This window comes from Bos grunniens, chromosome 1 (genome assembly GCF_055505025.1).
Source record: "Bos grunniens cultivar Pamir isolate PY7600 chromosome 1, Bosgru_T2T1.0, whole genome shotgun sequence".
Lineage (NCBI taxonomy): Eukaryota > Metazoa > Chordata > Mammalia > Artiodactyla > Bovidae > Bos > Bos grunniens.
Genome location: NC_141165.1, coordinates 11,120,155 through 11,145,456, shown reverse-complemented (window position 1 = coordinate 11,145,456; position 25,302 = coordinate 11,120,155). Strand labels below are relative to the sequence as shown.

Genomic DNA, 25,302 nt, shown 5'->3' with positions numbered 1-25,302 from the left:
AAGTGAGGGGGCAGATGCTGTGTTACTCGGGAAGTGTCCTGGTCTTGTGCTCAGCCTGCCCCACTGAAGAGCCTTTGACTCCCCTCCTCCCCGCAAAGCCACGCATCACAGATTCACAGGAGCAGGGAAACAGGGAGTGGAGAAAGCAGGTTGAAGGAACAGCATCTCTGAGGACAGGCAAGTAGCTTTCTGCACAGTGCAATGGAGCACAGTAACATCCTTTCAGTATCGTTGATGGCAGATTCTATATGAAACTGAATTCTGGGCAAATAGATTCCAAGAATTCTTTGGAACTAGTATTCAGGGTCTCAATGTGAGCAGCCATTTTGGTACCGGCCTGAAGAGACATGAGGGTGAGAAGTGGTGATCAAGGAAGACGTGGAGAAAGCCCACCTGGGGGAGCAGACGCAGAGAAGGCCCTCTGTGGGGCTCCTTCAGGGGAAAAGTGTCCGTGTACATGCTTGGATTTACTGCTCAATGGAGAGGCGCCCAAAGCCATGCACGAGTTGTCGTGCCAGACTCTGCTTCCCAGACTCCACCAGCCTGCATCCCAACCCCCGCTGGTTCCTATGCATTCACCCCCACGACCACTCCCAGTGGAGTACTCTATCTACTCTAGACTTGGAGAAACTGAGGGCCATGCTAGCCTCTTGTCCAAAGTCCAACAGCTGGAGAAAAGCTGCAGGATGTGGAGCACCTCAGAGGTGGCTGGACTCACTGCAGGAGAAAGAGCCCAGCTCACAGGGCGCACGGCCCTCAATTCCAGCAGGGTCCTCACTTTTGGCTCTCCTTACTACAGAGTCCTCCGCTACATCTAGGTCTTAACTTACTCTCGTGTCCTGCTTTCTCTAATATCTGGGCCTCGTTTACTACGGGCCTCTCACTTACGTCAGGGCCCGCTGTCGCGCAACGATGCAATCGGGTTGGCCGCCGCGGAACACCAAGTGGGCATTGGACTGCACCCACAGCCAGCCGGCCCGCTTGGTGAGCAGCCGGAACACCGTGAGCCCACTCTCACCTGTTCGCATCACTGCAGAGAGAGAGGCACGCTCGCTGTGGAGCCGGGCCACACCCTGCCCACCCCGGGACCCTGGGAACCCACCCCGCGCGAGGGACAGTGGGCGGCCGGGAGCTCCGGAGACGTGTGGAACCTCCAGCTTGCCCGGCCCGGGGTGGACTGGGGGTGCCTCCAAAACTCACTGCGTGCGTGATTCTCGGCGCAGTACATGGCGTCGGCCGCGTGGATGAACTGGTAGCCGGATCCCTGTCTGCAGAGTTCGCTGTCGGTGTAGCCCAGGACCACCTTGCCTCTGCAGAAGAGACGCCACAGCCTGACCTCCCGGTCTCGAAGTGGAAAGGAACATTCACTGCCCTACCCGGTCCTCTGAAGCAAGACCTGTGTTCGCCCAGAGGATCTCACCCTGGACTCAATGCCAAGGACACTCTGGGTTCAGAGGGGGCAGCTGTCCCACAGCAGGGCTGGGGCAGGACCTGTAAGCAGCTTCCACACTGAAAAGGTTGTGGTGCCCTCTTAGAGCCTTGTGCCACACAGGTATTCCAAAACTGTTTTAAGCCTATGTTTGTTTACTTCGCTGGATCTAAAATTATTCATATAGGAGAATCAGCGGACTTTTTGCCAAGTTCCACAACTTTCATCCGAGGGCTCTGTGACTCCCCTAAAATTTGCAAGTCATAGTACCAAGGATATATTGGGTCACCTGTTCTTAAACCAGTGCTTTCTAGAACTTGTTCTAAGAGGCATTGGTACTGAAACCTGTTGATTGATGTTTACCCAAGAAAGATCAACAGTCAAATAAATCTGGGAACATTTGCGTCAAACCTAGTTAATTAGATTTCATGGTGGGACCTCTAGGAGTTTCACTATGATCTGTTTCTGGAAGTCTCTGAGGGATTGTCCAGGATTTGCTGTGTGCATCACTCTGACGCAAACGCCATATTCCTGTGTGGAAAATCTGCTGCATTGCCCCTACAAACACCATATTTCCTACCGACTCACTTTGCGGAACCCATTTGGACAGGACTGGACAATTGTTCTTGCCTTTTCTTTGGTTCTAGACCTAGGATTTTGGCCTTAGCTAGTCGAAGCACTCTCAGGTCTCTGAGTCACGATTTCTGGTCACAGGGATGTACCTGGAATCACAGGCTATAGGTGTGAAGTCCAATTTGTGTTTTGTTTGGAAAAATACATCTTTGTTTTGGAGCTCCAGGATGGTCAATGGCTGGCGAGGTGTTGCCACAGCAAACAGGGTGAGTTGAGGAGATATGGGGATGCCATCTTCTGAGCTATTGTTCTTCCCAGGGAGGAATTTAAGATGGCCATGGAAATTCAACTCCTAGAAAAAGAAGACCCCCACCCCCCCAAACATAATGAATGAGCAGGGAGAAGAGAATGTTAAGTAGCTAAAACAGTGGACATAAATTCCCCCTCTGGAACTCAGAGTGTCCAGTGTCCTTGGGGTTGAACAGGCAGGATCGCTTCCTCCTTCCTCCCCTTTCCACAGAGCACAGGCATGCTCAGTTTTGGAGCCTCCTCATTCTTCTGTTCTGCTTATCAGGCCCTGATCATTTTTCATGGCTTCTCTGTCCTCCCTCAGTGCCCTGACTCATGCAGTCTCTTTAAAAAAAAAAGAACAGAGCTGCAGAGTATATAGTTAATTGAGCTGTGAGAGGATATTCAGTTCCAGGAGTTGGTAGGCGGTGTTAGCTTATAGCATATTTTGGTGATGGTGAAGAAGGTGGATGTTAATATCCTGAGTTTACCTGGGATTCCCCACTTTGGGCTGTATTAGAGGTAACGTGCGTGTGTGCTAAGTCACTTCAGTCGTGCCCAACTCTGCGACCCTATGGACTGTAGCCTGCTAGACTCCTCTGTCTGTGGGATTCTCCAGGCAAGAATGCTGGAGTGGATTGCTGTTCCCTCCTCCAGGGGATCTTCCCGACCCAGGGATCAAACCTACGTCTCTTGCATTGGCAGGTGGGTTCTTTACCACTAGTGCCACCTGGGAAGCCCTACCAGAGGTAACAAGTGTAAATCTCAAGCAAATATATCCCAAGTCTTAACTAGGCAGAGGAAGTTTCAAAAGACAACTATATCTTAAACAGTCTGACCCTCTGAAATCATAGTGAGCTGAAGGCCAGAAGGCCTTCCTGGGATGGTGAGGAAGCCTGGCCCAACCCTTCCATCCAAACAGAGCCATGCATCCGTTTAAGAAGTTCCTGACACTTTAAGTACAGTGTGATTACCAGAAACCCAGAATTGTCCAGCAGGCAGCGGAACCGACAGACAAAGTTTCTCTCAAGGTAAGAGGGTTCCTCCAAGGACAGATGCTGCAGGCTGTCACTGGAGGTGCCACCGAGTGGACAAAACTTTTTCCTAGGTAGAGCTGGGAAGACAGAGACAAATGAAGAGTCTTCATCAGAAAAGTCACTATCACAGAGCTGAGACATCTGTAGTCTTGGAAGAAGCTGGTGGGTGGAGACAATGGGGAGTCACAAGCTCTGTGGCCAAGTGAAGCTTCCTCTTCCCCAGTAGACTGACCTTGATCAGCCACTCAGGCTGGCTTTCTCTCATCAGATGATCCTCACACTCCTGCAGGCTTACCTGCCTTACGTTGTCACGAGAATCAAGATAAAAATGGGATGATGCACCTAAGTATTAGTCACTCAGTTGTGCCCGACTCTTTGTAATCCCATGGACTGTAGCCCGCCAGGCTCCTCTGCTCATAGAATTCTCCAGGCAAGAATACTGGAGTGGGTTGTCATTTCCTTCTCCACGGGATCTTCCTGACCTAGGGATCAAACCGGGGGCTCCTGCATTGCAGGCAGATTCTTTACCGTCTGAACCTCCAAGGAAGCACATAACATATATATCCAGCAACCTTATTGGCTCTACTGTTGAAATATACCTTGGAAACAACTATTTCTCACCACTTCCACTTTTACTGTGCCGGGCAGTCATTGTCTGGGGATACATCTCCCCCTTATCAGCTGGGGAAAAACCTTGGTGGTCAAGAGCATGAAGACTGAAGCTTCACCTGTTGTGTGACCCTGGGAGAGTTATTTAACCTCTCTGTGGGCCTTAGTTTTCTTATCTGACTTAACAAGGTTGTAATGAGAATTAAACACATTTATGTATATAAAGCACTTGGAATAATGCCTGGCATGTTGTAACCTCTACGTAAGCTGGCTGCTATGCTCATCATTTTTTCCCTGTTTTAACTTTGCCTCAGCCTTCTAACTGGTGTCCCTGCTTCCACTCTTGCCCACTATGGTCTGCCCTCTACTCAGCACAATAGGTCAGATCACGTCACTTCTCTGCTCAGAACTCTGTGCTGACTTCTTACCTCAAGGTCTAGAGTGGCCTGCATGGTCTGTCTTGCCGGGGACCAGCCCCGGCTGATCCAGGGTATTCGAAGCGGGGACGGCGTCGGCGAGGATCAGGAAACAACTGCTTAATTAAACGTTAATTAAGGATATAAAGAGTAATAGAATGAGGATAGCTCAGTGAAGAAATTCAGTGGAGAAAAGAGGCTGAAATAAGATAGCTCAGTGAGGAAATTCAGTGGAGAAAAGAGGCTGAATAATTCAGCCAGAAGGTAAGAGAAAGAACGACATGGTGAGACCAAGTTTCGGTGAACAAGGCCCGCACTTTATTTTCCAAAGTAGTTTTTATACCTTAAGTTATGCATAGAGGATAATGGGGGAAGGGGTAGAGTCATGCAGTAAGCCAGGCTTTCTTCCTGCAAACATATCATATGCAAAAGTTTAGGTGATTTGCATCATCTTCTGGCCCGGAGGCCTTTTTCTCTAAAGGTGATTATTCTCAAGTCAGGCGCCAGCCTCCAAAAAGCATTAGATAAAGTTGCATTCCTACAGAGCAAAGGTGTGGTGGGCTATAACAAGAAAAAGAATTAACTCAAGGGTCCCAGGTTACAAACATTAAAGCTACTACTTACACCAACTATATTAATCAATACACTGCCAGGGACACAGCAGGTAAGGGATATGGAAACTTAGCAGCAAACATTGGCCCAACAAGTGAAAATCCCTTCACCAATACAATTTCTAATCAATCTTTTAACTACTCAAAAGAATCTGTGTTTAGACAGTTTAGAACATCTCCTGCCTCTCACAGTTGGGAGGCTCTGAACAATCACATGTGGCCGGAAAAACCTATTCAGGCAGGCTAGAGGATTTCCAAAGGAGTTTGTAGGTTAAACACTGTCACACCCAGGAATTATTAACTGGAGCTGTAAGCTAACTCTTTTTTCAGAGAGGTCGTGGGGGACAGCCCCCCGTAAAGTCAGAGGTGTAGGTGAAAGCACAAAGCAGAAAGTAGGCAGACTCTGGTTTTGGGGGTAGATTGCTCGAGAATTTCCAGGGAGACTCCTGAGGCTTGATCCCGCCTTTGCGTATGCCAAGCCTCCTTCCTCATGACCTTTGCCAGAGGCGGAGCTCGCTCCCCGCACTGTCTGCTCCTCCGTCTCCTGTTCTCCCCTTGGCTCTCTCTGTGGCCTCCTTGCCATTGCTCAGCTATGCTGAGTGCACTTCTGCCTCAGGGCCATTGCACCTCTGCTGCTGTTTCACCTCCACTGCTCACTCCCATTTATCCATGCCTCTTTAAATGGCAGCATGCCCACCTGATAACTTTGGTCTCTCCTTACTTAATTTTAGTTTCTTCTTGACACTATATCCCACCAGAAATGGTACATGCTATTCATTAAATTTAGGCTCCACTGGAAGAGGAACTTTGTCTCTTTTGCTCACTGCTTTATGCCTAATGCCTGGAACATAGCCTGGCACGTAATGGGCACTCAGAACACATTAGTTGAATGAAAGGATGAACCAAATGGAGTAGAAATGAACATTTTTCTCATTCTTATTTTCTGCAGTGAATGTCAGTTACTGCCACTTGTAAGGAAAAGAAAATGCTGTGCACAGAAAAGTGACATGATCATGTAATCTACTAGGAAAAAGCACTTTCTGCTTTTCAACTTTTTTGGTGGGGGCTAGTTCAGCCTCATCTCTTTCCTATCCCAGGAGTTTTCAAGCAAGTCTTCTCAAAGGGTAATAAGAGGATACTCTTGAGGTTAAAAATCCATCTAAGAACCATCTATGCTTCATTAGGAAGTCAAGGATGAAAACTCCAAGTCTGTTCTATTTTTCTGTAATTCTTAACCTGACAAGTCAGATTATATTTACACTGGTAATACTAGTTTTCCCTATGTCACATGAAAATTGATTTATCTAGACTTAAATTCTGCAGAAGAGTAAGAATAGTTTAGCAATATTCTAGCAACTTAAATGTTCAATGGGAAGAATCAAGGGAAAGGCTTAATCAGAGTGTGATCTGATAAATTTTACTACTGTTCTTTCTTAATCTCATTTGATAAAGCCCCTAGTCCAGTGCCTAGCACATGGTGGTGTTTTAGTCGCTAAGGCGTGTCCAACTCTTTTTGCGACTGTAGCCCACCAGGCTCCTCTGTCCATGGGATTTCCCACACAAGAATACTGGAGTGGGTTGCTACTTTTATCTCCAGAAGATCTTCCTGACCCAGGGATCGAACCCACGTCTCCTGCATTGGCAGGTGGATTGTTTACCACTGAGCCACCTGGGAAGCCCTAGTACATGGTATGCCCCTAATATACACACGTGTATAAAGCATACATCCACTTGAATTTGGTTTAGGAGTGCGGTCTTCAGGCATTTATCTGGCATATATATAATACTGTTATTAAACTAAGGGCTTCCCTGGTGGCTCAGCTGACAAAAAATCTGCCTGCACTGCAGGAGACCTAGGTTCGATCCCTGGGTTAGGAAGATCCCCTGGAGAAGGGAACAGCTACCCACTCCAGTATTCTGGCCTGGAGAATTCCATAGACTGTATAGTCCATGGGGTCACAGAGTCAGACACAACTGAGCGACTTTCAGTTTCACTTTATTAAAGTACTATCGCATTTTGTTTTTAAATTTAATTTTGGATGACTTGGATCTCTTGCTGCACATGGGCTTTCTCTAGTTGTGGTGAGCAGGGGCTACTCCCTTGTTGGGGGGCACAGGCTCTAGGGTGCATGGGCTTAGTTGCCTCTGGGCATATGGGATCTTTCAGACCAGGGATCGAATTTGTGTCCCCCGCACTGCCAGTCAGATTCTTAATCACTGGACCATCAGCAAAGTCCTTTATCTTTATTTTGAAGAATATTGCCACGCATATATTTATAGACATGGGTAGAATGCTGGACAGGGAAGCCTGGCATGCTGCAGTCCATGGGGTTACAGAGTCAGACATGACTGAGCGACTGAACTGAGACCATTGTATGGTTTCTGCTACAAGTATGTAAGTAGCAGTTTCTGCTGCAAGTATGTAAAGGATTAAAAGAAAATTTAAAGTATGAAGTTATATGCAAACTTTCAGAGTATTCATTGTTAAGGGCATAATTTAAGCTTGGCAGTATCAGGAAATATATAAAAGTCTGAACTTCAGATCTTTGTTCCTTGTCCTTGTGACCCTTGCCAGTCAGAATGGACAGAAGTAGAGGCACAGAAGGAGCCCACACAGAGCCATGAAGCTCAGTACTGAGGACAAGATTCCTCCCTTCAAGCAGCTGATAATCTGATGGGAGAGAAAAAAAAAAAAAGATGTATTTCATCAAGTGACTTTAGTCCCTGGACTTAAGCTGACTTTCTGTTCTGGAGATAGAGTCTGTGTGGACTGTCTTCGGTGGAGGCGGCTTCAACAAGAGCAGGACTGGGATCAGAGCAGCCAAAGCCGAATTGAAACAAAGCTGCATGTCGCAAGGTTGTACAACCATACTTGTAAGTTCATTCCTGTTTAGTATTTTAGGCTGTCTACTGCAAAAAGGAAATCATTAGTACTGTGCAAACACTGGCGCATGACTTCATTCTTTTCCCGAGTGAAACATCTGTCTTTTGAATATTTCATTCTTTTCTGGCCACACTTCACAACAAAACAGAAGAGTCTTGAGTGCTGGGTGAATGCATTAAATGTGCTCTAAATCCTTGGAGAGTGGACCTGTATCTGGATTTACAAAATGGCATTGACTTGTGAACAACAGTGTTGCCTTTTCCCTGTGGTATCCCGTCAGTCAGCAGTATGACATGTGGCCAGGCACAGATATGAGCCCCCCCACCAGCTCAATCATTGTTCAGGGATGCACCTCCCTGGGCAGCAGAATGTTCACTTCAGCATGAGTCTTGGCACTCACAGTTGGATCCATCTGGGCAGACCTCAGTCTCATCCATACATTCATTTGTTTAAGGGACTAACCCTTACTGAGTGCTACTGTCTCAGGCACTATTCTAGGCCTTGGGGATACACAGGGGAACCAAACAGCAGGATATCCCTTCCTGCATCCTCCTGGTGTAAAGACAACAGAAGGTCATGCCCCGTGCATGTTTTCTAGTCACTCGGAGGATTAGATGAGGCCACAGGTGTGAGAAGGTGTAGAGGATGCAGAGTCCTGTGCCAGCACTCTACCTGATTCCCATGAAGATCCTGGCCCTATCCCCCCCTCCATCCCTCATGTACCTGAGGCTTAGTGGGTACGTGATCAGTACTGTAAGCTGAGAAAGTCTAAACTCCTGGTCCTATTTCTTCATCAGGGACTACTGAAACATAGACAGGGTTGGTTTCAGGTTCTAGCCCTTCTCCTGAGCTGTGGTAACTTACAGTGGGTGTCCTGCTGCTGTGCTCTGCTGATGGGAGTGGTGTCTGGAGGCCAGAGGAACTGGCTCTGGAATGTGGCTCTGTCCTCCTTGTGGATCAGCTCAAACACGCTCTGATAGATGACGTCTGACTGCAAAGACCAAGAATCCCCGTCACCCTCCTGGGGCTGCTTCCTGCCTTCCTGAGACTAGGAGTGACCTATTCGCTTTCCATGTCCCTGAGCCATGCCAGCCCCTCTGACATCCTCCTAGTCCTCCTTGCCTCACCTGCCCATGCCCCTTCTTGAGCTGGTGGCTGGCCATGTGCTCCCTCACCCTAACCCTTGTCCCTCTTCTGATCTTGAAGATCAGAATCTTCCTAGGCTGCTGCTGTCCCCAGATCCAGAAAACATCACCCATGGTGTTGGAGGACAACCTTGTATTGTGTCTTGGAAGGGTGGCACTTCCTGGGGTCAGTGGGAAGGAGTGATTGGCAAGGAGATGAGTCACAAACCAGCAGCAGGGGGATGCCTGAGGTGGAGCACCTGCAGAAGCCACTGAAACAGCACTGAGAGCTGGCCTGAAGCTCTGCTGAAGTAGAACGCTGAGCTTTCCTGGAAGCCAGCTCTTCTGGATGACCAAATCCAACTGAATTTGAACAAAAATTTCATTTCCAGGGAGATCCAAGTTTGTTCCATCACTTATTAAAGGAGATCAGATCAGATCAGATCAGTCGCTCAGTCGTGTCCGACTCTTTGCGATCCCATGAATTGCAGCATGCCAGGCCTCCCTGTCCATCACCAACTCCCGGAGTTCACTCCGACTCACATCCATCGAGTCAGTGATGCCATCCAGCCATCTCATCCTCTGTCGTCCCCTTCTCCTCTTGCCCCAAATCCCTCCCAGCATCAGAGTCTTTTCCAATGAGTCAACTCTTCGTATGAGGTGGCCAAAGTACTGGAGTTTCAGCTTTAGCTTCATTCCTTCCAAAGAAATCCCAGGGCTGATCTCCTTCAGAATGGACTGGTTGGATCTCCTTGCAGTCCAAGGGACTCTCAAGAGTCTTCTCCAACACCACAGTTCAAAAGCATCAATTCTTCGGCGCTCAGCCTTCTTCACGGTCCAACTCTCACATCCATACATGACCACAGGAAAAACCATAGCCTTGACTAGACAAACCTTTGTTGGCAAAGTAATGTCTCTGCTTTTGAATATGCTATCTAGGTTGGTCATAACTTTCCTTCCAAGGAGTAAGCGTCTTTTAATTTCATGGCTGCAGTCACCATCTGCAGTGATTTTGGAGCCCAAAAAAATAAAGTCTGACACTGTTTCCACTGTTTCCCCATCTGTTTCCCATGAAGTGATGGGACCGGATGCCGTGATCTTCGTTTTCTGAATGTTGAGCTTTAAGCCAACTTTTTCAATCTCCACTTCCATTTTCATCAAGAGGAGATGAGAGGATATAAATGCCAATCTAATCTCAAAAGAAATGGTCAAGAAGCAACAGTTAGAACCAGACATGGAACAACAGACTGGTTCCAAATCAGGAAAGGAGTACATCAAGACTATATATTGTTACCCTGCTTATTTAACTTATATGCAGAGTACCTCATGAAAAATGCTGGACTGGATGAAGCACAAGCTGAAATCAAAATTGCCAGGAGAAATATTAATAACCTCAGATATGTAGATGACACCACCTTATGGCAGAAAGTGAAAAAGAACTGAAGAGCCTCTTGATGAAAGTGAAAGAAGAGAGTGAAAAAGTTCACTCAACATTAAAAAACTAAGATCATGGCATCCAGTCCCATCACTTCATGGCAAATAGATGGGGAAATAATGAAAACAGTGAAAGACTTTATTTTGGGGGGCTCCAAAATCACTGCAGATGGTGACTGCAGCCATGAAATTAAAAGACGCTTACTCCTTAGAAGAAAAGTTATGACCAACCTAGACAGCATATTCAAAAGCAGAGACATTACTTTACCAACAAAGGTCCATCTAGTCAAGGCTATGGTTTTTCCAGTAGTCATGTATGGATGTGAGAGGTGGACTATAAAGAAAGCTGAGCGCAGAAGAATTGATGTTTTTGATCTGTGGTGTTGGAGAAGACTCTTGAGAGTCCCTTGGACTGCAAGGAGATCCAACCAGTCAATCCTAAAGGAAATCAGTCCTGAATATTGATTGGAAGGACTGATGCTGAAGCTGAAACTCCAATACTTTGGCCACCTGATGTGAAGAACTGACTCATTGGAAAAGACCCTGATGCTAGGCAAGATTGAAGGCAGGAAGAGAAGGGGATGACAGAGGATGAAATGGTTGGATGGCATCACTGACTCGATGGACACGAGTTTGAACAAGCTCTGGCTGTTGGTGATGGACAGGAAAGCCTGGCTTGCTGCAGTCCATGGGGTTGCAAAGAGTCAGATATGACTGAGTGACTGAACTGAACTGGTATGGTGACTTGAACATGAAACAGAATTAAAGTATCCTGTCTCCATACAGATTTTGGAAGTATTTTACACATAAAGAGAATGTTCGTCTCCAAGCCAGTTTGCCTTGGGAAGTCTTATGTAGTCCTTGAAAATAAAATAGGTTTGATTAAAATTTAGTGCGTCTCTGTACCCTTTGTTGTTGCCGTTCAGTTGCTAAGTTGTGTCTGTCTCTTTGCCACCGCCAACTTCTATCTGAAATAAATTACACACTTTTTCCTTCTCCTCCTGCACTCCCACTGCCTACACAGCATGATTGCCAGCAGCTGCTTGTATGTAACTGCTGTCTGCCACGAAACTCTGTGAAAACAGCTTTGCAGGAGCATCTCCACCCAGTATGTGGTTATGGTGACAAATATTACAAAGATCTAGTCTAATCTCTGAAAGGACAGAGACAAGGAAGGGCCTGGCCAAACGGCCTCCAGGCTGGCAGAGGGGAAACTCAGGTGGGGGAAGACCCCAGGTTACAAGGAAGGCCTGAGGGGGGTTAATGGAGACAGAGGTTTATGAGATCTTGACCGATGGCAGCCTGGGGCTGAGACCAAGGGAGGCTTCAGAGACTTCAGGGCAGAACAGAACAGAGCCTGGAGGAGTGAATGGGCCCCAGGAAAGCACAGCCCCCACAAACGCTTGTGCTCCTTCCTCTAGAAAACCCAGCACTGGTGTTGGGGGGCTGTGCACAGAGGCAGGGGCCACTCCTCCCTCCCCCCGCCCTCCCCTCCTGACTGCCCTCCTGCCTACCTGCGGCTCTCACTCGTCCTGCCATCTGCCCTCTGCTCCTGCAGGCTCTGAGGAGGAAGGCCTCTCAGCAAGGCCCCGCTCCACCCTCAACATTCCCTGCACCAAGCGAGGGGTTTCTCTGAGATCAAGGGCTTTACTCAGGTTTGGTTTTTTTCTTTCCTTTGGAAGCCCTTTATTTTATAGAGTCCCTGTTCCTCCACCTTCCCCAATCATGCTTGTCCTCAGTGAGGACACGTGTGTCGGGAAGTTGCACGTGGATGGTGTCGGTGTGCTGAGCTCAGGGTCTCAGTTCTGTTTTGCCGAATAAAACTCCTCAGAGTTTCAGCTGAGAAGCAGCCGCCACAGACTGGAACTGATTGACACTTTTTCAAAAGGAAAAGTGAAAAGACTAAAAATTCTCGTGTCTTTTCATCACAAGTAGGGGGTGGGTGGTCCCAGATGCGCTAGTGGGCAGGCTGCGCCCTGTGTGGGAATGTGCTGCGGTGAAGAGTGGGGTCCTGAGTCCTTTTGCTGCCTGGTTTTCAGAAAACCGTTTGTTGCCATGGCATTTATCAAGCCCCTCACTTGCGCCTGGTGAGTAAGGCATTAGCCAGGTGGGTTTTCAGGCTGCAGAACGGGTCTGTGAGGCATGGAATGTCTTCCTTCAGTGGGGTTGTGGAGACAACCCTCAGGGCTCCCACGGGCCCTCAGGCCTCTGTTCACTGAAGTCCATGGGGCAGTGGCTCTGAGGCAAATGTGTCCTGGGAGACAGGGCTCCTCCAAGGGGCAGCTGGGCCTCCAGGGCTGGCCTTTGGCCTTGAGACACTTCCTTGGAGCCGCTCCATAGGCTTACCGCCTTTCTCCCAGTGGTCAGATCAGAATTCTCAGAACACAGAATTTCACACCCTGGCAAGGACCCCAAGAAATGGGATGAACTTATTGTTGGGGGTAGGCGGGCTCTTAGAAGCTGGAAAAAGCCAATGGCCAGTGAGGTGGCAGAGGGCAGTGCGTGCTCAGTCATGTCTGACTCTTTGTGACCCTGTGGACTGTGGCTCACCAGGCTCCTCTGTCCATGGGATTTTCCAGGCGAGAATACTGGAGTGGGTTGCTATTTCCTTCTCCAGGCAGGAGGCAGAGGAAGGGACAAAAAAGGCTGAGGGAAACAAGTCCAGAGGTGACATGCCGTGGGAGGCCAGGGCCAGTGCTCCCCAAGGCCACGGAGGTGCATTAGTGGAGGGCCCAGCACCCCTGAGAAGCTTGGTGACTGTGCTGTGTGGTCAGAACAGATGGCAGAGAGGAAGGCACCGGGCTGGGCTCATTAGCATCCACCGGGACGACAGAGCCATAAGGAACCAGAGGCCAGGTGGCAGGACTTATTGATCAGAAGTCAGTGGGCTTTAGTCAGTGACGACCAGCAAGGCCAGAGGGGTGCCTTGGGCCTTGGGACTGTGGACATGGTTGCAGAGCACAATGTCCTTAGGGAAAAGTGACGGGCAGCCAACAGCGATGCTGCTTAACATGTATAAAAGGAAGTGAGGATGGAGGCCCAGGAGGCTGAGGGCCATCACCTCCATGAGAAGTGATCATCCTTTGCTCAGTTTCCGAACCTGAGACAGTTTTAAGGTCTGGAGCCCCCTGACTGGAGAAGTGGCAGGGTCCTTAGGAGATACTCAGGTGACCACACCTTCTATCCAACAGACTTCAAAATGCCTGGTCATTCTCCTTTCCCCAGAGCGTGGTCACCTTCCTCCAGGTTGAGGAAGCCAGTGTTTTGGGAAGGCTCAGGTGGGGACATGCAGTATGTATGTGCGGGATTGAAACCTAGGTTCCTACAGTCACCCCAAAGACATTAGCGTAACGTGGCCCCACCTCGCCCCTAATTACTCAACTGAAAGATAACCACTCACCTGATGGAACCCCAGGTAGTCCTGGACTGTGGGAGAGACATAGAAAACATAGCCGTCTTCCGTGACCGCCACGAGGAAGCCGTCGAGGGCCTGGCAAGAGGCAGAGAGGGCTCGGTTCAGAGTGTGCAGGCGGGTGGAGCTCCTGAGGCCAGGCCCAGGTTGGGAGGGGCTTCTGCTGAGCTTCCTTTGGGTGTGGGAGTCGTGCACATCCTGAATCGTCACTTTGTAAGCTATCCTGCTAGGCTGCTCAGTGCAAATACCCCTCATTCACTTGGGCTCTGCTGGAAAGGCCCGCGCGTGTGCATATGTGTGGGCGTGTGTGTGTGCACACGTGCGCACATGCATGTCTGAGACAGCAGAGTCAGATTCCAACTTCTGTCAGTTGAGAACACTGCAAACTGAACCGCAATTAATCAAACAAATACACACACATTTTTTTGTTTTCCTCTTCTCATCTGTCTTCTTGACGCAACTGATCGGTTCAGCGCCCCTCGTCAGGAGACGGAGCAGACTAGTGCTCTCTATCCACTGAGGCTGTGGCTGGGCTCGCCTGGCCGGGGGTAAAAATGGAGCTCATCACCTCCCAGCCCTCCTGCAGCCACCCGGTTGGAAACCCCAGGAATACAAAATTTTAACCATTTTCCCAGGAGAGTCTTAACAGGCATCAAGCCTCAGGAAAAACATTTTTTTGGTTGTGGTTGAGATGAGTTTTAATTTTAAGCTTTCAGTTGGAAACAGTTTTTTATACTTATGTTGAGGAAACACGTACCTATGGCTTGAAGCCATCCCCCACCGCCCCCAGCATTTCCAAGTAAATGACAGTGATGACAACAACAACAAGGGTAATCCTGCTGGAGGATGCCATGTTCTGCTTGCTCCTTATCACACCTTTACTGTATGCTAATATCAATTATTGTAATGGTTGCTTCGTGTATACTCCCCAGTTCTGTGCTCCTCTCTTGATTCATTGAGCTCAACTGGGTGAGTTCTAAACCTGGTTAAATTCAGCCTTCTGTTCACTCCATGTCTGCACCCTCACAGCTGAGCATGATGTTTCCACATTACACTCCCGACTGTGAATCTTAGATGGTCCCAGATGCTGCTTAAGCATTCTGTTACATTTTCCTTGGTCTAATTCAGTCTCCTATTCTCTTAGATGACTGTTTCACACCCCTCTCTCTCCCCTCACATCTCTGACACCTCCTTCCCTGTCATTACGTTCAGCCTTGCTACTTTGCACTGAAAATAAAGAGCAGTGGGAAGAGGACTTCTACAGGGTCCCACCACCCCGCAACCTAAGTTTGCATGCTCAGTCACTCAGCATCCGACTCTCTGCAACCCCATGACTGTAGCCTGCCAGGCTCCTCTGTCCAAGGGATTTCCCAGGCAAGAATACTGGAGTGGGTTGCCATTTTCTACTCTAGGGGATCTTCCCAACCCATGGATCAAACCTGCATCCCCTGGATGCAGGATTTTTTACCACTGCACCCCCTGGGGGTCTCACAATGTATGTTTATCTGGTTCCATAAGCTTTGCTTTTCTGCTGGTTAAAATGGGTGAACTCTTCAGCTTGCAAACCAAGCCCAGCCCCTCCATTCACTGATACACTAGATCCCACCCCCCATTGCTTGGGCAATAAAACAATGTGGAAATATGTCTTAATGTACCACTATTCCTAGTCACATGGATTGGTGGAACAAAAATTCAAACAATTAAGCAGTTATTACAGAAAATCCTGGAGTATGAAGTCAAGTGGGCCTTAGGAAGCATTACTACGAACAAAGCTAGTGGAAGTGATGGAATTCCAGCTATTTCAAATCCTAAAAGATGATACTTTTACAGTGCTGCACTCAATATGACAGCAAATTTGGAAAACTCAGCTGTGGCCACAGGACTAGAAAAGATCAGTTTTCATTCCAATCCCAAAGAAAGGCAATGCCAAAGAATGTTCATACTACCATACAATTGCGCTCATTTCACATGCTAGCAAGGTAATGCTTACAACCTTTCAAGCTAGGCTTCAACAGTATGTGAACCAAGAACTTCCAGATATACAAGCTGGATTTAGAAAAGGCAGAGGAACCAGGAATCAAATTGCCAACATTCTTTGGATCATAGAGAAAGCAAGAGAATTTCAGAAAAATGTCTACTTATGCTTCATTGCAGAGATGGAAATGGCAACCCACTCCAGTGTTCTTGTCTGGAGAATCCCAGGGACGGGGGAGCCTGGTGGGCTGCCATTTATGGGGTTGCACAGAGTTGGACACAACTGAAGTGACTTAGTAGTAGTAGTATGCTTCATTGACAATGCTAAAGCCTTTGACTGTGTGGATCACAACAAACTGTGGAAAATTCTTCAAGAGATAGGTATATGAGACCACCTTACTTGTCTCCTGAGAAACCTGTATGGAGGTCGAGAAGCAATAGTTAGAACTGGACGTGGAACAATGGACTGGTTCAAAATTAGGAAAGGAGTACGTCAAGATTATATACTGTCACCCTGCTTATTTAACTTATATACAGAGTACATCATGCAAAATCCTGGGCTGGATGAATCACAAGCTGAAATCAAGATTGCCAGGAGAAATATCAGCAACCTCAGATATGCAAGTAATACCACTTTAATGGCAGAAAGGAAGAGGAACTAAAGGCCTCTTGATGAGAATAAAAGAGGAGAGTGAAAAAGCTGGCTTAAAACTCAACATTAAAAAACTAAGATCGTGGCATCTGGTCCCATGATATCCCTATCTCTTTTCTAAGAATTTTCCAGTTTGTTGTGACCCACACAGTCAAAGCTTTTAATACAGTCGTTGAAGCAAAAGTAGATGTTTTTCTGGAATTCCCTTGCTTTCTCTATGATCCAACAAACGTTGGCAATTTGATTCCTGGTTCCTCTGCCTTCTCTAAACCCAGCTTGTACATCTGGAAGTTCTTGGTTCACATATTGCTAAAGTCTAGCTTGAAGAGTTTTGAGCATAACCTTGAGTGTGATCCAGTTATAGTTGAATCCTTTCCAGGAGCAGGATTTTGCTGTTTTGAGGCTTATTCTGACTCCAGGCTTTTTCTAAGCTGTCTGTTTACCTGATTTTCTCTGTTAAACTTTAGGTGTTCTACAATTTCACCCCTCTGAATTGGTAACTATCAAAATTACCATCATTTTTGAGAGTGCCATTATACTGAACTTCCCCAAGCTCTGTTCCAAACTAATTTAGTCCCTTTAGGGAGAGCTTCAGAACTCCCTATTCTTATGGCCTATTTCTCTCCAGAGCCCCTTTTCTGGAGCTGGGACCATGGGTGGTGGCCACTTCTCTGGAATTATATCTTTTCTCTATGAATGAGTCTTAGGCAAGGATGGTAATCTCTGATCATCTTGACTAGACCGTTTGAGTATGGATCCTCCCCACTAAAAGGGAACTGAGTTGGGGAAATTTTCAGTCTGCCATTCCTGTGACAGACTTTCTACCCTATAAATGGGGCCTTAATGTGGGAAGGGAAGCCCAGGATTTTTGGCCATATTTTCTTGGAACAGAGCTTTGGCAAAATGAGCTGGGGTGATGCGAGCTGACAGAAGCCTGCCACTCATAGGGTGAAACCACAACCATAGATTGGGAACTGGGGAAAGAAGGAGCCTTATCTTACTGGCTGCATGCATCCAGAGTAGAGCCTCTGGCACATTGAACTGGGGCCAGAGGGCCATCTGCCAAGCTCTTCCCACTGCCAGTCTAGAAGTCCCAATTCTCCATACACAACCAAAGAAAAAGAGAAAACATCAGTTATTCTATTTGGATGGCATCAGATTTTTACCATTTATTATTTTTTATATTTTATGCCTGGTCTTACTTGATCATTTCCTTGTCTAGTGTATTTTTAGAAAAATAGAATTATTTAAATTTGACTTGTTCTTGAATGCCAAACATCTTAAAGGGCACCTAAAAAATGTCAAATATTTATTCAGCAACTGAAACAAGTTTTTTTCCTTCAGCAACTGAAACTGATTCTTACTGGCAGTCATTGAAAATGTTATTAAATATGAAGCTGTGATGGTTCATTTTTATGTATCAACTTGGCTAGGTATGGTGCCCAAGAGTTTGGTCAAATACTAATCTAGATGTTGCTGTGAAAGTATTCGTTTTTGAGATGTGAGAGTGAAAGTGAAAGTTGCTCAGTCCTGTCTGACTCTTTGTGACCCCATGGACTGTAGTCCATGGAATTTTCCAGGCCAGAATACTGGAGTGGAAACTTTCCCTTCTCCAGGGGATCTTCCCAGTCCAGGGATCAAACTCAGGTCTCCCGCATTGCAGGCAGATTCTTTACCAGCTGAGCCACCAGGGAAGCCCAAGAATACTGGTGTGGGTAGCCTATCCCTTCTCCAGTGGATCTTCCCGACCCAGGAATCAAACTGGGGTCTCCTGCATTACAGGTGGATTCTTTACCAACTGAGCTATCAGGGAAGCCCCTTTGAGATGTGAATAACATTTAAATAAATGGACTCTGAGTAACACGGATTGCCTTCCATAATGTGGGTGGGTCACATCCAGTTAGTTAAAGGACTTAAAGGAAAAAGTTTGAGATCCCTAAGAAAAAATTCTGCTTTCAGAATTTTTGGACTTCAGCCTTTGGACTGAAGACTGCAACATTAACTTTTGCTTGGGTCTATAAGCTTCTAGCCTTCCTGCTAATTTCAGATTTGCTACACCCCACATTCACATGAACCAATTTCTTAAAATCTTTCTCTTTCTCTCTCTTCACACACACACACACACACACATCCTACGGGTTCTGTTTCTCTGGGGAACCATGATTAATACAGAATTTTGGTAATTTTCAATTAAACAAACTAATTTAAAGCTATTCTTTAGGCATCTTATTTCAAGAGACTTTTGGTTAAAATTCCTATGTTAAAGGTATAGATACAAAGAAGTTCAAATTCACTACAAAGTAAAGTGATCATTGTAATCAACCATCATATGTCCAGCATTTATGGTAACATTTTGACAGTTTTTGTAGCAGGTCTTTTTTTAAGTTTTTTAAAGTATGAAGTATTAAAAAAAAATAGTACTCTTGAGAGAGTCATTTCCTAGGCAGGTTGATAGGGAGTCTAGGGGTCCCCAAGGAGAGAGGGGTCTGGAATTCTCAACGAGGAAGAAAGGACAAACTTTTTTTCTTTCTCCACATTCCTTAGGATTATATAACAATAATGTATCCTGCCTAGGGACAGTCTTTGGATTAAACCTTCTGGCTAATTCTGTTATCTTAAAATGTAAATTATGGGAGTAGGTCTGGTGAGGTCTTTACAACCTCCAGACATTCTTTGGAGTATATAACTTCATTGTTAACACTAGCAAGCGGGTACTCTTTTTGCCCCCTTCTGATGCCTATGTCAGAAGCTTTCTCTATCTCCTTTATGCTTTAATAAAACTTTATTACACAAAAGCTCTGAGTGATCAAGCCTTGTCTCTGGCCCCGGATTGAATTCTTCTCCTCCAGGGGCCAAGAATCCCGGTGTATTCGAGTGATTCAACAACAACCTTTCATCTTGGGGGCCCATCCGGGATCCTTCAGGACAAGGTAAGGATGCTTGGAGCTTTAGTTCTTTGTTCTCTTAGCGAACACGTTTTCTGCTGTGCTTTACTAACTCTACCGTGTGCTTGTGTGAATGAATGGCATGCCCTGCGTGAAGCAAGTAAGGAGCCCTGCTCTGCGGTTCCATGGTGATCTCATAGGGCTTATGGCAGAAACCTGTCAGGGCGTTATACTGACCTGCCAATGCCAAGAGGCACCCAATGTCTCCTTCAGGAACCGACCAGAAATGGGCAAAGCATGTGGACCGAACTCTCCTTTTTCGGTCAAACTTTTCGGTCTCTTTGACCATTTCATAACTCCTTGGGAATTAGAAGTACTAACCTAATCTATCGGATCATAGACTTTCAAGGGACTTGCGATCTATACTGCTATTGTGTACTGTGGCTTAGGTCCCAAACTTGGATTGGTATTCAAGAAAGCGCCTAGCCTCGCTAGGAATCGAAAGTTCGAAAGCTAGATGGAGCTCTAGCTCCCAGAACATCTCTGAGGTTAAAGGTTACTCAGATTGGGACTGCGCTGGGTTTTTTTCCTTTGGTAACTCCAGCTCTTAGTGGATCAGAGGAGGCTATTATACTGGTGTGGTGATGCTTAGAAAGAAACTCTCAGTTTTATGTTCGCGTCGGTCTTATTGTAGTCAGGAAATACTCAGGGTCGTGCACAGGCACTCAGGTGACGAATGTTTCCCACAGTGGTCTTAGCTTGAGAGGCATTCCAGAAGGTTACTCTAATTCATCTCGGGTGACATCAGAGGCAAGCAAGGTTAAGGGTGAAGAGCTGGACGTCAAGTAGGGATGCTATCAAGTCTACCCCTGGTACATCCCCACCCCATCTCGGTGGTAGAACCGGGAGGGACGAGTATGGCACCTGCATTGGTAAGGGACAGACTAAGTCCGACCAGGAAGAAAAAGCTTTTGGTGTAACGTCTGTCTACACCCCCATCTAGAGCAGAGAGGGACGCCTCAGGTAGAAAAATGGCACTCAATGGTCGCTTTTTTTCTCTCTTACAGATGGGAGCTAACAATTCCAGCCTCACTCCTTTGAACTGTATCCTGAAAAACTGGGATAGATTTGATCCCCAGGGCTTAAAGAAGACACACCTGGTCTTCCTATGTGATACTGCATGGCCACGGTATCCTTTGGAGGACGGCGAACGGTGGCCAGTTGGAGGGTCTCTTAAGTATAATCCTGTTCTACAATTAGACCGGTTCTGTAAGGAACAAGGGAAATAGGTAGAAGTAGCATATGTGTTGCCCTTTTTCTCTCTGCGAAATATGCCAGACTTATGTCCTAAGGGTATAGATTTGGGCGTGAAACCTTCAGCTCCCTCCTGTCCTCTTACTTTGCACCCATACCTGGGACTCCAAACTGGGATTCAAACTGCCCACATGGAGGTCCAAACAACTGCTGTCTCAGTACAACCTCAGACTACTCTGGTTTTGGTAGAAACTCAGACCATCGAAGTAAGAGATGAGATGGAGGACAGGAGACAAAGAGAAGAGGAAAAACAGGTTTCTCCAATCTATCCCTGGGATCATATGCGCAGAGCAGCCAGAGAGACTGAGGAACAGCCACACAAGCTGTTGCCTCTTTATGAAACACCCACCGGGAGAAATAATCAGTCTGTGAGAGTTAATAAGCCTTTCTCTTATCAAGAAATACAAAGAATCAAGGAGGATCTGGGAGACTATTTAGAGGACCCAGAAAAACATATTAGAGCTTTTAAAGGTGTTACTCTGCTTTATGATCTCACTTGGAAGGATGTCATGTATATCTTGGGACAAACGCTGACTCCCGAGTCAAAGACTCGAGTTTTGGGAAAAGCGGTTGCTTATGGAGATGAATGGCTTGGTAATGAATCAGTAGGGAAGAGGGAGAATGAGATAGCGGCCCTCCCCATTGGGAATCAGGCGGTCCCAACTATAGAACCAGACTGGGATTACAACACAGCTAAAGGAAGATGGGATCAGAGTCATTTTGTTAGATGTATTCTTGAAGGACTTAGGCAGGCGCGTTCTAAGCCTTTAAACTATGGCAAATTGGCAGACATAGAACAGGAGGAGAAGGAAGCTCCTGGTAAATCCTACATAGACTGAGAGAAGGCCTTCGCAGATTCACTGAGATTGATCCCGAAAGTGAAGAGGGAAAAGTGATCTTAAAGGATAGATTTCTCACTCAGTCGGCTCCAGATATCCGCCGTAAGCTATTAAAACGGGCGTATGGACCAAATCAGTCTTTAGCTACTCTGTTACAACTGGCTCAGACAGTCTATTATGGTAGGGAATATGAGGAAAAAGAAAGAAAGGCAAAAAAAGACAAAGGAAAAGGTGGAAGCCTTCGCCATGGCTATGAAAAACGTTCTTAAACAGCCTGAGAAAAATGCCCAGAGGGACCCAGGTGAAAAGGGATGGGCTTGCTATTACCTTGGAAAGGAGGGGCACCTCAAGCAGGATTGCCCTCAGGCATCTAAGCCGCCCCCGGCTCCATGTCCGGTCTGCAAAGGACCACACTGGAAGAGAGACTGCCCCCAGAGGCGAAGGTCTCCAGGGTCGGACTCTCAAGACAATCAGGACTGAAGGTGCCCGGGGGTCTCCACACAAGCTCCTGTCCTAATTACACCTGAGGAACCCCGGGTATTAATAATTGTGGGGGGCCAATCCGTCGATTTCCTTTTAGATACTGGGGCAACTTATTCTGTGCTTACTGAAGCCCCTGGCCCACTTTCTTCCCGATCTGCTTCTGTAATGGGACTGTCTGGACGAACCAAAAGGTATTATTTCAGTTATTCTTTATCTTGCAACTGGGATTCTGTGCTGTTTTCACACGAGTTTCTCATCGTGCCAGAATCTCCCTCACCCCTTTTGGGAAGGGATATACTGAGCAAGGTCCATGCCTCTGTTTTCATGAATATGGAGCCCTCCCTTTCTCTCCCTTTAGTTGAACAAAATGTAAATCCTAGAGTATGGGCTGATGGAAAATCTGTGTGTCAAGCACAAAATGCTATTCCTGTAGTTGTTAAGCTCAAAGACCCGCATGTATTTCCACATAAGAAGCAGTATCCACTGAAACCTGAAGTTAAGGAAGGGTTAAAACCCATCATTGAAAATTTAAAGGAGCAGGGACTATTAATTCCCTGTAGCAGTCCTTGCAACATTCCTATTTTGGGTATAAAGAAATCGAATGGTAAATGGAGACTAGTTCAAGATTTACGAATAATAAATTCGTAGTTCTTGTAGTTCCTTTACACCCGCTGGTGCCAAATCCTTATACTCTATTGTCTGAAATTCCTGAACGGGCCAAATATTTCTCAGTAATTGATTTAAAGGATGCCTTCTATTCAGTGCCTTTGGCGGAAGAAAGTCAATTTCTATTTGCCTTTGAAGACCCTACGCAGCCAGCTTCTCAGTTAACCTGGACAGTTTTGCCCCAGGGATTTCGTGACAGTCCTCACTTATTCGGACAAAGTTTGTCATGGGATCTACAAAACGTTAATAGCTCTGAAGCAGTGGTGTTACAATATGTAAATGATATTTTGCTCTGTGCTGAGACAGAGAAAGCTTGTTCGCGAGCCTCAGAAGATTTCTTAAACTTTCTGGCAGGCTGTGGTTACAAGGCATCAAGAGAAAAGGCTCAGCTTTGTCAACAGTCGGTTAGATATCTGGGCCTAATCATATCAGAAGGAACTAGGGCCACAGGCCCTGAGAGAATTAAACCTGTACTAAATCATCCCCTACCTATGACTTTAAGACAATTGAGAGGATTTTTGGGAATCACAGGTTACTGTCGCATTTGGATTCTGGGTTATGGGGAACTTGCCCGGCCTTTATATAAACTTATAGCTGAAACTCAGCAGGTCCAAACCGACAAACAGAAACTCAAAAGGCTTTTAAGGTTCTTCAGACTGCTCTCCTGCAAGCTCCAGCTCTGAGCTTGCCCACAGGGTCAGAATTTAATTTGTTTGTCACTGAAAGAAAAGGTGTGGCATTGGGAGTTTTGACACAACCCCAAGGGCCTCACCAGCAACCTATTGCTTATCTAAGCAGAGAATTAGATGTAGTTTCAGGTGGGTGGCTCCACTGTCTAAGAGTAATTGGGGCAGCGGCTTTATTAGCACCTGAAGATTTAAAAATAATTAAAGGACGAAACCTTACTGTACTGACTTCTCATGATGTGAGTGGAATCTTAAATTCTAAGGTTAATATTTGGATGACAGACAGTAGGCTTCTTAAGTATCAGTCATTGTTGTTAGAAGGACCAGTAACTAAGCTTAAAGTTTGTGGAAATTTAAATCCTGCCACTTTCCTTCCTGAGAAGGAAAATGAAACACCTGACCACGATTGTTCTCAATTCCTAACTTTAAACTATGCAGCTCGGGAGGATCTAAAGTATACCCCATTAGACAATCCTGACATGGAAATATTTACAGATGGCAGTTCTTTTGTTGAGGATGGAAAACGTAAAGCAGGTTACACCGTGGTGACTGCTGAACAGGTTTTGGAGGCAAAATCTCTCCCCCAGGGAACGAGTGCTCAGTTAGCGGAGCTTGTGGCTCTGACCCGAGCTCTAGAGTTAAGCAAAGGGCAGCGGATGGGCCTGATAATCTATGTGAGTCTACTTCTGCTGACTCCAAAAATCCTGAGTCTGCCGTTGGATCCTCAAGACAATGTCTTCCTGTCCTGGGCTCACTCCTATGCTGCATTCCACAATCGATCTAACTGCTGGGTCTGTGGAGCACTCCCCTCTTCATCAGTGGAAGGCTTCCCGTGGTGGACATCCCCACTTCAAGGAAAAGACTTTCTCCAAGTCTATGAATACCTTCGACAACAATCACATGCGATGCCTCTTCTTCATCTGATGACATCTACCAACCCTAAAATGGACTGGTGCAACACTTTGCACTCTAACTATGGACATAATGTGACTTTTAATTTCAATTTTAACTTGTTTTAGTGACTATGTTGCCTGCAACTGTAATTGTATAACTGGATTTGCATCTAGCCGCTTGAAAGCTTTTAAATTACAAATGATTGCTCAAACTCCTGCTACTGTTGTAACTTCCTCCAGCTACTGTTTGGGGTCTCTGGATCAGATATCCTCAATATGAGGATTAGGAGAATATGTTGCCTCACCAATTTAGGGACAACGCCCCTTGTCAGCTCGGAAGCAGTTATGGAACAAGAACGACGCCCCTTTCCCCTAGGCAACATAATTCTCCTAAAAGAAAAGGGGGGAATGAGAGAGTCATTTCCTAGGCAGGTTGATAGGGAGTCTAGGGGTCCCCAAGGAGAGAGGGTTCTGGAATTCTCAACGAGGAAGAAAGGACAAACTTTTTTTCTTTCTCCACATTCCTTAGGATTATATAACAATAATGTATCCTGCCTAGGGACAGTCTTTGGATTAAACCTTCTGGCTAATTCTGTTATCTTAAAATGTAAATTATGGGAGTAGGTCTGGTGAGGTCTTTACAACCTCCAGACAGTCTTTGGAATATATAACTTCATTGTTAACACTAGCAAGTGGGTACTCTTTCTGCCCCCTTCTGATGCCTATGTCAGAAGCTTTCTCTATCTTTATTACACAAAAGCTCTGAGCGATCAAGCCTCATCTCTGGCCCCGGATTGAATTCTCCTCCAGGGGCCACGAATCCCGGTGTATTCGCGTGATTCAACAACAACCTTTCACTCTTCAGTGGAGAGAATAACTGACTTTTAAGACTTTAAGATAGAGTGACTGTGCTGAGGGAGAAGGCAATGGCAACCCACTCCAGTACTCTTGCCTGGACTGTGCTGAGACTGAATCCTCAGCAGATAAATAAGCCAACACCATATAAATAAGGATGCAGTGATCTCTTCTTCCCTGAAGAAGAGGCCCAACTGCTTCTGTGGCCAGTTGCCCAGGGCCCTGCATGTTCTCCATG

General features: G+C 46.4%; 1 protein-coding gene across 1 annotated transcript in view; it reads right to left on the bottom strand.

The window, feature by feature from the left end:
• The window catches only part of LOC147378950 (uncharacterized), a 55,997-nt gene that overhangs the window by 7,300 nt on the left and 23,395 nt on the right, over positions 1–25,302 (bottom strand). The window contains 6 exon segments of the mRNA XM_086316907.1: positions 889–1,030; positions 1,201–1,310; positions 2,152–2,354; positions 3,265–3,404; positions 8,712–8,838; positions 13,806–13,895. Of these exon segments, the coding sequence (XP_086173033.1) occupies positions 889–1,030; positions 1,201–1,310; positions 2,152–2,354; positions 3,265–3,404; positions 8,712–8,838; positions 13,806–13,895 (812 nt within the window).